Source organism: Ylistrum balloti, unplaced genomic scaffold, assembly GCF_031769215.1.
Source record: "Ylistrum balloti isolate Yb309-2 unplaced genomic scaffold, AGI_CSIRO_Ybal_v1 Utg370152, whole genome shotgun sequence".
NCBI lineage: Eukaryota > Metazoa > Mollusca > Bivalvia > Pectinida > Pectinidae > Ylistrum > Ylistrum balloti.
The window spans coordinates 582,490-598,043 of NW_026782152.1; the positions used below are offsets into that span (position 1 = coordinate 582,490).

The 15,554-nt window shown below is 33.0% G+C and overlaps 1 protein-coding gene across 1 annotated transcript; it reads left to right on the plus strand.

Moving 5' to 3' along the window:
• Positions 1–2,243: 2,243 nt before the first annotated feature.
• On the plus strand, positions 2,244–8,908 carry LOC132550822 (ankyrin repeat and EF-hand domain-containing protein 1-like). Its single transcript, XM_060214915.1, has 6 exons — positions 2,244–2,372; positions 2,585–2,858; positions 3,142–3,952; positions 4,214–4,440; positions 4,840–5,024; positions 8,627–8,908. Exons 1-6 carry the CDS (start codon positions 2,259–2,261, stop codon positions 8,906–8,908), a joined length of 1,893 nt encoding a protein of 630 aa, XP_060070898.1. The 5' UTR covers positions 2,244–2,258.
• The last annotated feature ends 6,646 nt before the right edge of the window (positions 8,909–15,554 follow it).

The window sequence follows — 15,554 nt, forward strand, 5'->3', positions numbered from 1 at the left end:
CCCTTTCTATAAGTATTAAATAGAATTTCCTCAAATATCGCGTTTCAAGAACGTAATTGTCCACAGTCGCTGCATGCCGTTTTAGTTTTCGATTTGATAAACGAAATGAGAGTGTTCGTTTAAGAAATAAGTAAGGGACGGACGGACAGACAGATTTTATCTTAAACTTTCAGCAACGGGCTTTCGCAAAACTTTTAAATTGATGGACCTGTTTATGAGCATGTCAGGTGTGTGGTTCGGTTCCAGCTTCCGCGGGACGGTGTGTGTACATCTCATTATGTAGAAATTACGGTCCGTATTGGATTATTGATATCATATTATAATAAGATATTTCATAAAGGAAAGTTTAAATGTGGTATCGTAGTCAATCTCGCGTGCATTTTATAAGATATAAATTGTTTATGGGCTAAAAATAGATAGAAGATATCTGACAATGCTTTTTAATTGTACAAGTTGAACAAAATTCATAAATTTCCTTTGAATGGATTTTATTCTTTGGTAATGTACAAGTTTGTTTTTGTTTGTTTATTTATTATTTTTTTCGCGGGTCCCGTTTTTACGAATTTTTCTTCGTTGTCTTTACAGTTACATATCATGCTCCAGTCACAGATAACCCATTAGGTCTTTAAGTAACACGTCTGTTAAACGGCCGTGATCTTGTTTTGGAATAATATTCTGTGCAATTGATGACAGAGAAAAAAAATAAAATCACGTTTGTAAATCAGTGGTAATGCTGATTTTTATTTCACGAGTTATCGATCTTGAATCAGAGGGCGCTCATGGGAGCAGGTGCGAGCTTGTCGCCTGGTAACTGTAAACAGTAATGGCTGCCAAGTGAGTGCTCCTGGATTATGAGGCAAACATGTATGTATTTTATTAACAATTTAGCACAATAGACAAATTGACAATATGACTAAACGAACTCGGTACATACACATAAGTAATGATAATGATTTGTAATATTATTTGCGATATTTACAAATTTCTGCATTACAATCTTGCATATACAGTCGTCTATGAAACTACCGTTTAGTCTCCTACTGAACATTAATGATTGTGATAATTTTGTCTTTGTATTATGTGTGATAATTTTTATTAATGTTTTTGTATTTATGGTCAGTTAACTTAACAATCACGATATCAAAATGGAGCTATGCTATTCCACTATCTTAATGCTGAAGTGTTTGTACAATGAAGATAAAAGTATTCCAAAGAAAAATAACGCTGAATTGGATTTCCCAAATATAGCCATTTTTGCCCATTTGTTCTGATTTAGCATTTATTTCTGTTTTATTTTAATTACAGAGCCCTGACATGTTGTTGAAGTGACTTCCTATTGCGTTTATGATCAGCTGTTTGGTTACCAATTGTATCTGCATACATTATTAATGTGTTCACTCGCTATAGAGGAATACATCAGATTCTGTAACCACGACATGTAAACCATTTATAGTCATTCTGCACGTAAGAGTTATAGCTGGTTGTTCTTAGGTGTTAACTGACACCATGCCAGTGGCACAGACCAGATTAGAGACCTTACAGGTCTGTAAGTTACTACAATGTGTTCGCATGAAAGAGAAAAAACAGATAGAGAAGATGACAGTGAGTGGAATACCTCACCTCATCAACTACAATGATGCTTCAGAGGGCCTGACAGCACTCGGTGTGGCATCTGCTGCCAATGATGATGAGATGATTGAGTTTCTTCTGGAACTTGGAGCACATCCTGACGTCCCAGACTTCAAAGGACGAACAGCTGCCATGAGAGCAGCAGAGTTTGGTCATGTTCAGTGCCTTGAAAAGTTAACAAAAGCTGGAGCAGACATGAAGTCTATCGATTTAGAAGGAAAAGGTACATTGTATTCATGAATAAAACATATCCAATATGATATCGACAAGTAATTTTATTTACATTTATGGTGTATAATGCTAGACATTGTAGGTATAATGGTACCATCTGCTTAAATCATTCCTATGAAAATATCTCATTTGAAGATTTTGACATATTTTTATTGATACATTAATGATATAATGAGTTATTTCTACAATGAGAATTCAAGTAAAACAACTTATTATGTCTTCTGTTGTGATTCACATTCAGTATTTGAAACACTACTGATTTTATAAAGTGTTCAATGTTTTTAATTTTTCATGCGTTTTTCTTTTCTGCAGGCATATTGTTTTATTGTATATCACCGACTGAACGTCATGCTAAATGTTTGGAATTGGCTGTCTTAAATGGTGCTGAACCAAACAATATGTCACGAGATGGGATCCCAGTTTTCATGTTTGCATGTGAAACAGCAGCAGAGAATGAAGATGCATGTTTGCTGCTACTTGAAAAGGGATCTGATCCCAACGGTAAACAAGAGGTACATATTCTTATGATTGTTGAAAAAGACAAGGATCTTACAGAAATCATTTTATTTTGATAGTATTACAGAAGTGTTAAAGCTTTGCATTATAAATGTACATGTATATTACTAACTTCCGATGAGAATAAGAAAGTTGTGAATCTTGATCCATTTCACAGACTATGTAACAACAATGCAGTGAGTTTGATATTTCATCATATTCATTATAGAAAACTGGGAAGACATGTTTGATGGCCGCTGCCCTGAGTGGCAGTGTGAAGGTGGTCCGAGCAATACTAGAGGCAGGAGGTGATGTGAATATTCTGGATATACAGCACACACATGCTTCCCACTACGCTGCCTTGACTGGTGGGTTTGATGTGCTGGCCTGTATGTCCGCATATGGAGCAGAGTTTGACCAATGTAACAACAAAGGCAATACACCTATACACAATGCTGCTCTTAACGGCCATGCCATGTGCTGTAAATTCTTATCACAAAGAGGTAAGGCTTCATCCCTTTTGCATGTACACACGGTCAATCTTAATACATATTTTAAAACCATGACTAGATTTGCATGTTCTTACAAGTATTTTACAATTTTGCACATACATTATCGTTGTATTATATTAATACTTGTTTAAGCAAATTCAATCTTAATTTATTCACGTAGGCAAATAAATATTTCAGACTGTCAATATCTCACAAAATGTAATAAGCAAAATAAAGTGAAAGTTATCTCTTGTACATTTATTTGAAATTAATATTATAATTAATTTTAAAACAGGCTGTAATCCAAAACCAAAGAACAATGATGGTGAGACTGCAAAATCTTTAGCTAAAGAAAAAGAACACAAAGAAGCTGGAAAGGAGTTACGGAAAGCGGAGAAATCCTTTGGAAAAGTAGGCAAAAACAACGAACCATGGGCAATAGTGCTGTATGACTGGGTAATGGAACGTTCATCTAAAATCCTAAATGCTTTTAAAAGATATGATCCAGATGAGAAAGGTACAATTCATAAGGATGAATTTTCTGATACTCTTGTGGGAATGACGGCTCCTGCAGAAGAGGCAGACATTGTTAAAGTGATGACACTTCACGACAAAGCAAGAGATGGAAATATTGACTATAATGACTTTTTTACAGGGAAAAAATGGATAAATAAAAATTATCTAATGAGTGCGTTTGAGGGTAAAAAGAAGAAGAAGAAGAAGGGTGGTAAGGGAAAGGGTAAGAAAGGTAAGTTTAAGTTGGCCATGCCTATCTGTACCGCTGAGGACGGGCCTCGGACATATGGTGGTGCTCCGCCCGAAATGTTTATAGAAAGACATATACATTTTACAGACACTGGTCGTTTTGACCGTGACAGACCTCCAAAACACCCTCTACAAGATGATTCAGCATGGTATCTTCAGCATCCGGAGAAGATGTACATCAATATCAATGATGCAACAAAGAATGGTGACTTTGATTCTCTAAAAGGTGCCTTCCAAAAAGGCACCCCAGTGGACACAAGAGATAAATATTACAAAACTCCACTCATGGTGGCATGTGCCATTGGCAACATCGACATGGTCAAGTTCCTCCTGGAAAATGGGTAAATAGAACATTAAATATAAGTCATTAGTTTGAAAAAAATTATTAATAGCATACTGTACAGCAGTAGTTCTTCCTGATAACATTATAATTCCAAGAAATACGTTAGATGGTCTCTAGAAACAAATATGGCCGGATAGTACGAAAGAAAAGTATTCTAAACAAACTAAGAAATAAATAATTTCTGGTTGTCATTGATATCAACTCTTTCTGTTATCTTTCTTGTCTTAATTGGAAAACTGCTTCATCTTCCTCATCACAGGGCTTACATCAATGCCAGGGACAATTTTAAGTGGACGCCCCTCCATCATGCTTGTCATTCAGGACAGCTGGACGTTGTGTCATTCCTACTGGACAATGGAGCAGAGTTGGAGGCCCACACAATGAACGGGGGCACACCCTTAACTCGTGCAATAGAGAGCTCCAGAGAACACCTTGTTACTTACCTGGTAGATAGGGGAGCCAAGCTTCAAACTGAAAATAAAAAAGGTTGGTATCAATCTAGAATTCTAAAGCATTGAATTTTACTCATAAGATAATATCAAGCTCAAATTTGCTTTTACTGTAATGACATATACATGTATATTATTATCTTGATAAAAACATGGTAATAACTGGAAGTAAATGTTTGATCTTAATTAAATTCTTCATCTTTGATTTTTGTTTCAGTTATTTCTTCTGCTTGCCTCTATCTGAAGTAAATAATTATATTACAGTCTAGATTGCTCTTATCTTTTGTTCAGTTTATATGCATGAAAAATTGTAAAATCTATGTTTGGATATTATCCAGTAACTATTATGAAATAAATTAACTTGTAGAGAAACTACGGTACAAAATTGGTTTATAATTACAAACGAATATATTTCTTTGTTTCTTGTAAAATAAAGGTCATGCTCCACTTGACATAGCCAATGCCTGGGCAGACCCACGGGTCTTAGAGTTCATGCAGTCTAGGTGTGAAGGTTTGCCGACTGGAGATAAGAAAGGCAAGGGCAAAGGCAAGGGCAAGGGAGGTCAGAAATCTGCCCGTCCAACCTCTGTACCACCTCCAGACAAGGAGAATACAGGACCAGTAAGTCTTTCTAATACCTCAATGTGTCTCACACCTGGTATTAACCCTTTCACCCTGCAGACCATGGAAATCAGTCCATTTATTGTTGTACAATGTACTGTGATAACAGATTTAGAAATGACAAAATATAAATTATTTCCTCATATTTACATAAACATATATATCAAAATACAAATTATTCTGAAGATTTCTAAACATAAAATAAAACATAGTGTTTTGGGTTTCAGAGGTGGAAGGGTTTTCATTTTTAACACAGTAGTGTACGCCATAATATGGTTAGGAGTTCAAAAAAGAAATTATAAACAATATGTAGTATATCATGTACCTAGAGATAATTGATATTTTTGACAAAATTATTATGACAGTTTAGATGTCTTTTTTCCCCCTCATGACCAAATCTGGTTAAAGTCTATTCCGTTTCTCAAATGAATTTGAAAAAGTTTAGATGATGGGACTTGTAATTAGATTGAGAATATTTTTCTTGCAACTACATGAATTCTTAATAATGAACTTCATAGAGAAAAAACAAAATAAAAAATAATGTCATTTATAAAATCATCATAAATATTTTGAATAACAAGCTTTGGTTAGGCAACATAAAAGTGAAAACCAAGTATATCTAGAAGATTATTTCAGCATTTGGCTTAGCGTGTTGCTGTAGATACTTACATATAGCCATTTAACAGGGCTAATTTTCACTCACAGGTACCCTCCAGAACATCATCTGCTCTTGATTAGCAACTGCCAAGTATGTGAAGATGATTATCAATCTCTGTGTGTAGAGCTAATCTCTTATTACCTAATACTGATGGTAGATACAGATTTAAATAAGAAACTCTCCATCAAAATGTACCTGATTTTAATAGGCCTTTTAAGATTTCAATAATTTGAAATTCAAATATTTGCTGCAATAATCTGCCAATTTCTTATCAATATTTATCTGCAGACAATTTGTCTGTATTTTCCAACTCAGTTAGAATGAAGTTATATATGTATATCATAAAGACAGATTTACATGGTCTGTAGGGAGACAGGAGTAAAACTAGTGTAAAAAAATTATGTATGATATTGTATATCATCAATATCAACAAAAAGTCAGTGTCAGATTTCAAATGTGATGTTATTGAATTGTCTGGTATGCATTACATGCAGTATTGTTCCATACGACTGTAGCTTTATGAAATGTAAAAATTGTGCTACTAACCAGGATCTAAAGCACTGACAAAAACTTTTATAAAGGGATCGCTTTTAAAGTCACTTTAAGTGAAACAGTCTTTGTCATATATTCAAGCTATAAAACATTTAAGTCAGCAATGATTTTAAAATGTCAAAAAAAACCCATTATATACTTTGAATATTCAAATGAGAACAATCCATTTAATTTTCTATACATATATTTTGGTGTAGAGTAACTTATACAGTTTGTATCTACCACAAACACAAAAATCCATTTGATGAATGACACATGGCTTACTTTTGATAAATCCTGGTGATACTTGACAACACACATGAATGATTGTTTCTAATGGTGGTGTTACATCATATGGGTTTTTGTTGTGTATTAACTTCACAGCTTTATAACGTGGTGCTAGGGACAGTCAATATGCAGTATGAACAACTACAACTGCACTGAAAAAACATGTCTTACAGTGTTGCTTAAAAAGTGTTTTTATAAAAATAAATAACTGATTTTGGCAACATACATTATGTCAGTCACTCTAATATTCTTGAAGAAATTCTTGTTGCTATCTTTTATAATAAGAATGTAAAATATAGTTCAAACTGCCAACATATATATTGGCAATGTTTGACTGATTAGTCAATGGTTTGGAGAATCATCTTCTCCAGCAGAAATTCAACTCTGGCAAAAACCTTAGCACTAGGACCTACTTACATATATAGATAAAGCTTGTTTGTGAGAATGTAAAACCAAACAATCATTGTTGAAGACTAATCATAAGAAACTATCTGCTTTAGATTTCTGGTGTGATTTTCTCCTATCTATTGTTGTTTTGCATTAGTCTGTTTAGTTACTATACATTTTACTTAATTCCTCTTTGCCATTCCCCTTCTGATTGATTTTTACAGGTGTCTGTGTAATAATTTTGATTTTGAGAATCCCTTTATTTTGAATTTACAGAGTCTTTTATCAGAAAACACAGAAAAGGTACAGGAATTATGTGATACATGTACTACTTTTCCCCAATTTTAATTTACGGTTAAATACCTGCCTCCACCTTCCCCATCCTCAAGTCACTTCCTTCTGGGTACCTGTGAATCTAATAGCCTTTCTGTTATGTGTGTGTAAAATAAATGTTTGCCAAATTTTGTTTAACACAACTGTGTTTTAGTGAGACAAAAATTTATTTTAGGAGCGGTATCATATGTCTACACAGCCACATATCATAAAAAATCCTTTTTATGAATATTCTAATGACTTATAATGAACACATATCTTAGTTAACACACAATAATATTTCAAACCTCTCCTCTCACCTCAATATTTCAATTAACACACTTCTGTCCCCACCCCAATGTGATATTGTGACACACTTCTGTCCCCACCCCAATATAACATGGTGACACACTTCTTTCCCTACCCCAATATAACATGGTGACACACTTCTGTCCCTACCCCAATATTACATTGTGACACACTTTTGTCCCCACCTCAATATAACATGGTGACACACTTCTTTCCCTACCCCAATATAACATGGTGACACACTTCTGTCCCTAATCCAATATTACATTGTGACACACTTCTGTCCCCACCTCAATATAACATGGTGACACACTTTTGTCCCCACCCCAATATAATATGGTGACACACTTCTGTCCCCACCCCAATATTACATTGTGACACACTTCTGTTCCCACCCCAATATTACATGGTGACACACTTCTGTCCCCACCCCAATATTACATTGTGACACACTTCTGTCCCCACCCCAATATTACATTGTGACACACTTCTGTCCCCACCCCAATATTACATTGTGACACACTTCTGTCCCCACCCCAATATTACATTGTGACACACTTCTGTTCCCACCCCAATATTACATGGTGACACACTTCTGTCCCCACCCCAATATTATATTGTGACACACTTCTGTCCCCACCCCAATATTACATTGTGACACACTTGTTCCCACCCCAATATGACATTGTGACACACTTCTGTCCCCACCCCAATATTACATTGTGACACACTTCTGTTCCCACCCCAGTATTACATGGTGACACACCTGTTCTTGCCCCTGTATTTCAATACATAACATTGTGTAGTTGTCTCTCAAACCCCATCCACAAATTAATTTAGTCATTATATCATTACTTCAGTTCCAAATTTTAATTCCACAGAGTCCAGTAACTTGTCTCTCATTGTTTCAAGCATATAAAAAAATAAATTCTTAAACAGATTTTCTCAGGATTTTATAAAGAGTGGTTAACTTTGCCAGGCACTGGATATCTTACCTTGTATGAAGTAAAATGCATTTGCTACAAGTGTTTCTAAAAAGTTTACATTTCATTTGATATCATGGGCAAACTATGATTGTGTTTAGTGTGGAAATACACAACATGAAATTTGCTTTCAGATTCCATTTAGTGCTTCGGGTGATGATCTTCCCTCACGCCAGAGAAAGGGCTCAATTTTGCGTGCAGCTTCTGCCTTAGCCAGTGGAGTGGATGAAGAGGAGGATATCACATATGTTCCACTCAAAGCATGGACGAAACAGCCGACCTCACAAGAACTGATACACGAAAAACAAGTCCGAAGAGACAGATATGGTTGGGAGGTGGACTTTCCTGACTTTGAAATGCCTTTCCTGAAAAACGTTACGAAGAAAAACATTGCCATGGGAGATGATGATGATTAATATCAAAACTATAGATAGAACTATAATCATATGTTGGTATTCGAATAAATGTCTATGTGTTGCTAATCATTTATCAATGTGTGTATATATACATGTATTAAGAACACGAACTGCTGAAGTATAACTGTTACTATACTGATATTTTGTAAATATTAACTGAAGTTTAGCTGTTACTATACTGACATTATGTGAATATTTCCTGAAGTAGAGTTGCTAGCATGTTCTCCCTCTGTAAATACCAATGAAGTACAGCTGCTTTCATAATGGTCTTTTAAGCCTGTAAACTGTAAATATTGTACATAACCTGAGTATATTTGAAATCATTCACGTATTGCTCTGTCTTAGTGAGGTGCTGAGATTCCGATGAAGCACCTGCTTTTGTACATTTCAGTGATATGCCCGAGTTACACATTTACCCAGATAGGATTCATTTTTCATATTTCTGTTTTCTTTCATACCAGCATAAAATAAGAAAAATATTTCTATGAAAACTTGCATTTTAAAACTGCTGATGTAAAAAGGTTATCATTAGAAACTATTTTTGCCATAAATATACGAAAATGTGGCTGATTTATTTCCAAACATTTAATGAGAATGGGCAATAGGTTAAGCCTATACTAGCCTTGTCACGAAAGAGAACATGTCTGTTATTGTTGCTGCATTTTCAAATGTCTAGATCTGTCAAACATGTAAAACTCATATTTGAAACAGCTATGAAACCTGCCTTAAGGAAATCATGTTGAGAATATAAAGGAGCTGTCAATGCAGACCTCATTTGAATTTATTTCTCAACATAGATAAAAACATATATTTTTTATATTAATGCAATCCTGTGGCATTACACTTTCACATTAAGGAAAGATATTGCGAATTGCAAATAATTGATGATGAAGAAACAAAAAGCAAAATGATAGCTTCATCCAAAACATGTTTTTATATGAACAAAAAGTTTGATTTTTGTAGACATGAAATAATGTATAAATTAATCAATCTGAAGTGAAACAAAAGTGTGTGTAAGAAGAAAAAAAAATGGAAAATTAAGTTGTAATAAGATAAATATGATGAATCTATTACCCTTCTGACTGGTTAGAGTTCAGAGTTTGTCATCAGTGGGTCAATTAACTTACCTGTAAAGGTGATTAAGTGCCTGTTATTTTTACTATCTTTTATTATACTAATACATATTGTATTACTGTTACCAACATTTCTACATCTGCTGTCCAGTGTTAGATAAATTGGGGAGCGTTGTTATGGAAATAGGGATAATGCCAGAAGCGTTTTTTTTGTGTTATAAACTTTTTTGTTTATGATGAGAATTATTAACCTGTAAACTGCTGGTAAATAAGATTCTTTTATCTATCAAAAAGGCAGGTGCCTTCAAATGAAATATTCATATACATTTATATATACATATATATATATTTATTATAGAGTTACTGTTTAAGGTTTTTTGTTGAACAAAGCGTTTTAAAAAAAGTTCTTTATCTTTAAGATTCACATTTTTTCTTTTTGCTTATAAAAATTGAAAATAGATTGGTGTATTGATGTTAACACCACTCAGGTTTATAAAATATCAGTTGGTTAAGATTTTTTTTTAACTGTTACATATTAAATTTGTATGCCAAGTATAAATACTGAAATGTTTGCAACAAAAAAATTGCACATTTGTTCCTTGCATGATGTTGGTTGTTTAATTGAAAGAGAAAAAAAGATATTTTTTTGATGAAATCAAGTTTTCTTTTCATTGTTTATCATGAATAGCTGGTTATTTAATGTAAACAAGCTGGAATGTCTGTGATCATTTCTATGATTGATGTATTTAAAAACGTTTTTTCTTAAATACATTGATTCTTAATCCTAACATTTGATGACAATAAATGACATTGCTAAACTTGGAATATGTCCTATTTTTTTTATTGTACTTACTGTTGTAATAAATATCAGTCTCTACATCTATGCACATGACCAAAAACTGGAATAGAACCCTCACAAAGTTTGAACAGAGTTCAAGATTGATAAAAAACTACTATGAACATCATTATATTATACATGGCATTTAAAATCAATATGGCATGATTCCAATTCTCTGGGTGATAAACTTTTGGAGGTTTTTGGCAAAATACGAGATACAAATTTCAAAGATTTTGACAACCTAAAATCTTAAAATAGACCGAGGCTTAGGTGTTGTTGTTTTTTTTTTATAAGAATTTCACGTCTGATTGTTTGTGGTCAAGACTGTCTCATTAATCGTTTGAGCTGCAGGCCTTGTTCAAACTTTGGATAATCACACAGATAACGAAAGTTTTGTCAATAAATAACTCACTGATGAAAGTAAATTTAAAAGTATCAAATATCAAACTTCAGAAATAATTAAATGTTAAAACAAAATACATAAACAACATAACTAAGGTGTAGTAGCCTTGTAGTTTGTATTGTACAAACAAGGACAACCAGGTAACTGGCAAAGCTCACTATACCAAGCTGCACTAGGTATAGGAAAAAGTGGGTTAATTTTGAGATTTTCAATATTTCATGGTATCCAAAGAAATAATTACATTACAGGGTATATTCATACTACGTCATTATTGAAATGAAAGCATATTCATGGCATATTTATTCAGTTTGGCTGATCTGTAAAATCGTGTTGTATATCAAAACTATAAAACCTATGAGTTACATTTTAAAATCACCTATATGAGGTGATAGGGTATGCCTTACTACTGAGGGTATTCACTCACCAAAGTGGCATAACAGATCAAGTTTTGGCCCTTTAATTTCTCTATGTGTCTAGTAATCTAACATAAACCTTGGGACAGCAGTGTAAGATGTTAATATATGTCTTATGCTGCAGTTTATTAAGAGTTTATAGTTTGTTGCTCTGAGCAGGCTAGTAATGTAACTTTGATTTAACCTAGAACAAAATCGCATCTGAATACAGGTATTCTATGACAAGATTTGGTAAGTCAGTCCCCAGCCTCCTCACCAAGGTAAACTAATATGCAGAGTATGATGTTCCACTGACTAGCAGAAGCACTGACTGAAGAAAATAAAACCTGAACGAACTTTTCTTTGATGTAGGTCAAAGTTCAAAATGTACATCTAAGTGACCTACTTTTACTACAAGACACACTACCTTACCAAGAAAGTTAGTTAGTTACAGGTTTTCTGTCTTTGTGACTCCTCCTGTTACTGGGGATCATCTCATTGACAAAGTTTGATGAAGTTTTAGTGACAAATAGTGTAGGACATAGGGCCTGACAAATTAGCAGAACAAACAGCCAGACAAACACAGTGCAAAACAAGTTGAGCTGTGAAGTTCCACTATCAAACTTATTGCTATACTGATAAAGTGAAACAAAGGGAAGTAACTCTGGTAGAATAGAATTATCTGAAGCAATCATATGTTTTACTACACGGGGTAAAGAATATATGTACAGGATGAAGTATGTAAGACCAATACATTACACTAAATAGTTGTTTGAGTAAGGTGAACCGATCCACAAAGGCCATCATATGTCTTAACTTTATAATGATAATGAAAGTATGCTTGTTCAACACACCTGGCTCTAATAACCTTTAATGTGTTGACAGGCCGTTAAGATTGTATTAATATCAACACACACCAATCAACACAAAGTGTAATGATATTTTTTTCTTTATTTTCTTTAAGTTTACATGATTTTTATAGTGTTCTACAACAGATATGCCAGTAAAATAGTTATGTACAAATGTCTATAGAATATGTTAAAACCTATCACAATGGCTTGAAAGACAGGGAAAGGATTTGGACGGATTTTACAAAAACCCATCATACTGACAGGATTACAGAGGAATATAATACAGTGTACTTGCATGTATTCAAGTGAAATATGCACGCCTTTCTCAACAGGATTTCCACTATAATTACTGATAATATCTATGTAATTCAACAAAACTAAGAGTCTGGTTATAAGCAAGGTCGATTGTTATCGTCCTAGCTCCCAAAATTCATTTAGCAGAGCTTCATCGTGGAAACAAACATTAGTTAATCAAATAATATCTGAACTTCAGACATGATTTAAACGGCAGATGTAAATATCAAAACACAAATAACTGTTACTTACACTAGTGTAGGGTGGGTTTACCTGATGTCATCCAACATTGATGAATAATTTTACCCAGTATCCTTCAAACGATCAAAGACGGTAGGAAACAAGAACATAATTACTATACACAAAAGCTGATACACATACACAACTGACTGAATGCTGGTCATTCTTTTTCAAATTATGTATTTAAATCACCACTACAGAAGAAAAAATAACTAAAAATTCTATTACATCTACTTAGCCAGTATCTAGCCATCACAAATAAATAAAATTAATGTCAATCTACATTTTAATATAGCCTCGGTACAAGTTGTTTTTAAATGATCAGATTAACGGTTAGAGATTCTAGAAGTATTATATTGTGGTAGATAATTCACAATAAAACATGAACACACTTAATTTGTTTTAAAACATTATCTGGTATGTATTTACCGTTTGTGGTGATAAAAGATTTTAATCATTAACTAGTGAATTCTTCAGCCATCGATACTACACCCATTAAAAGTTGTGCTTCCCAGATTTCTGTAAATTTTCTCTTCTTTTTTTGGTGAGCAATTGTATACAGTTTTACTTACTGACTCATTATGAAGTGAATCTAAGTTTCTTGTGATATTGCTAATATAAGTTCACTATAATCATGCTATTGAACATTTCATTTGTTTTTATGTGAATGTTTTAATTTGTGTATGAATAAATTCACTTTTTCTTCACAAACGCCAACAGAAAACATCAAAGCATTACTTTGAAGTATTTGGCACAAAAAATGTCAAATATTTTTTACCCATGTTATATATTTGAGACTTATCATGAATCACAGCCCTTATCAATACTGTAGTCTACTCTCCAACTATCTCAGCCTAAACTAAATAGCACAAAACCAGGCAGGGGAGACTACTCTTTCACTGAGGTCATTGAAATACAAAAACCGACATGTGATAGAAAGGTTTCTCACAATCAACAAGCAAATATATCACAATTCCAGCAATGAACTAAATCACATTGAAATAATAGTATATCACAAATCATGTTTTCTTTTCCCTTTCATAACATATCTATATACACAGTAAATGTGTACATGTACACAGTACATTTTAACATATTTATGACTAGGCTGAAAGCAGATGAAAACAACATATAAAAATTCTCACTCAGCAGCTTTAGTCAGGCTATAAGTCTAAAAAGTCATAAAAGTCTACTTCAACAGTATCTTGACTCGGGAGGCATTGATTTTTGATAACAACACATACAAAAAATAATTACTAATCAAGTCTAACTCATTATTGTGTGTATACATTTGATTAATCACCAAACTACATACGTAGTTGATATTTGGAATTTTGCTGTCTTGAAAGAAAAGTACATGCATATAAATATCTGTAAAATAATATATAAGTAACTGTGTCAAGTATTCTATAACTCCATTTGTTTCAGTCTCATATTAAATTAACAAATTCTATTTTTTTTAAAAGTCAATACTGTTGCAAAGTACAATTTGAAATTGCTGTAATAAAAAAATGTGTTCAACAAACAAAAATTTCAAAACTAAAATTAAAAACATGTCCATCTTGAAAATATGCTTCTGTATAAAATAATTCCTTATTTGAATCAGTTTAAGTTATAATCTTTTTACTTGAAGATGTTATCTTTTCACAAATTATATTTATGCCTTTTTTGAGTTAAGGTAACACACCTTGATATGACATTTGTATCGTGTAAAACTTCAAACAGTTGTTTGGTTAATTCAGCATATAATAAATATATTAACAAAAGGATGAAAATACCGGAGAAAAAATTATAATTTAAAGTGGCTGTATTCAGGCGGAGTTATTTATTTCTTATCATTTTCTAGTAAAATTTAAGTAGTTCAATATAATTCAAACCAACTAAGGTAAAATTCAACAGATTCTAAATCCACAGTATACCTAGTAGTAACTGGTGTCTGCTGATATTTTATCAATATTACAAGCTTATAACTAATAAAAACAATCATATATCTGTACACATTTCATAGCTTCATTTGCAAAAGCATTCATACTTATTTTCACAACAATTGGAAAAAATACACATTTTGGCACTACATCGCTTTCAAAACGGAAAAAAAAAACAACTGAAAACCTACATATCAGGGTAAAGTGAGTTCTACTGCATAAATTCATGAAATATTTCAATTTCATTAGAAAATTAATTTTGCATTGAAGAATTATGATTTCATTTGTCCAAATTGTCTTCTATATATATTCTGTGTTCAACATCAAATACAATTACCAGAGATATTGGAAATGAGGTCTCTTAAACATGTAGAGCAACTAGTTTCACATCTACAGGGAACAGTACACAAAACAGCATATTCTCTTATATTTATCATACTGAAAATTAGATTTTTAAATTTTTCATAAATTCTTTAAAAACTCCTCAAAAAATTTGATGAGAAAATTAAGGTGTTTCACACATTTGCAGTTAAACTCATTTGTAGTCCGAGAACAATTTACAGACCACAGTCAGGTCATTTCAAATTAAACAAGCGTGGTCTGATCAATTACGTAAACATTCCATAATGA

Coding starts and splice junctions, on each gene's coding strand:
- LOC132550822 (XM_060214915.1), top strand. CDS start 2,259: ATGTCACGAGATGGGATCCCAGTTTTCATGTTTGCATGTGAAACAGCA. Junction 2,373..2,584: donor ATCCCAACGGTAAACAAGAG/GTACATATTCTT, acceptor TATTCATTATAG/AAAACTGGGAAGACATGTTT. Junction 4,441..4,839: donor TCAAACTGAAAATAAAAAAG/GTTGGTATCAAT, acceptor TGTAAAATAAAG/GTCATGCTCCACTTGACATA.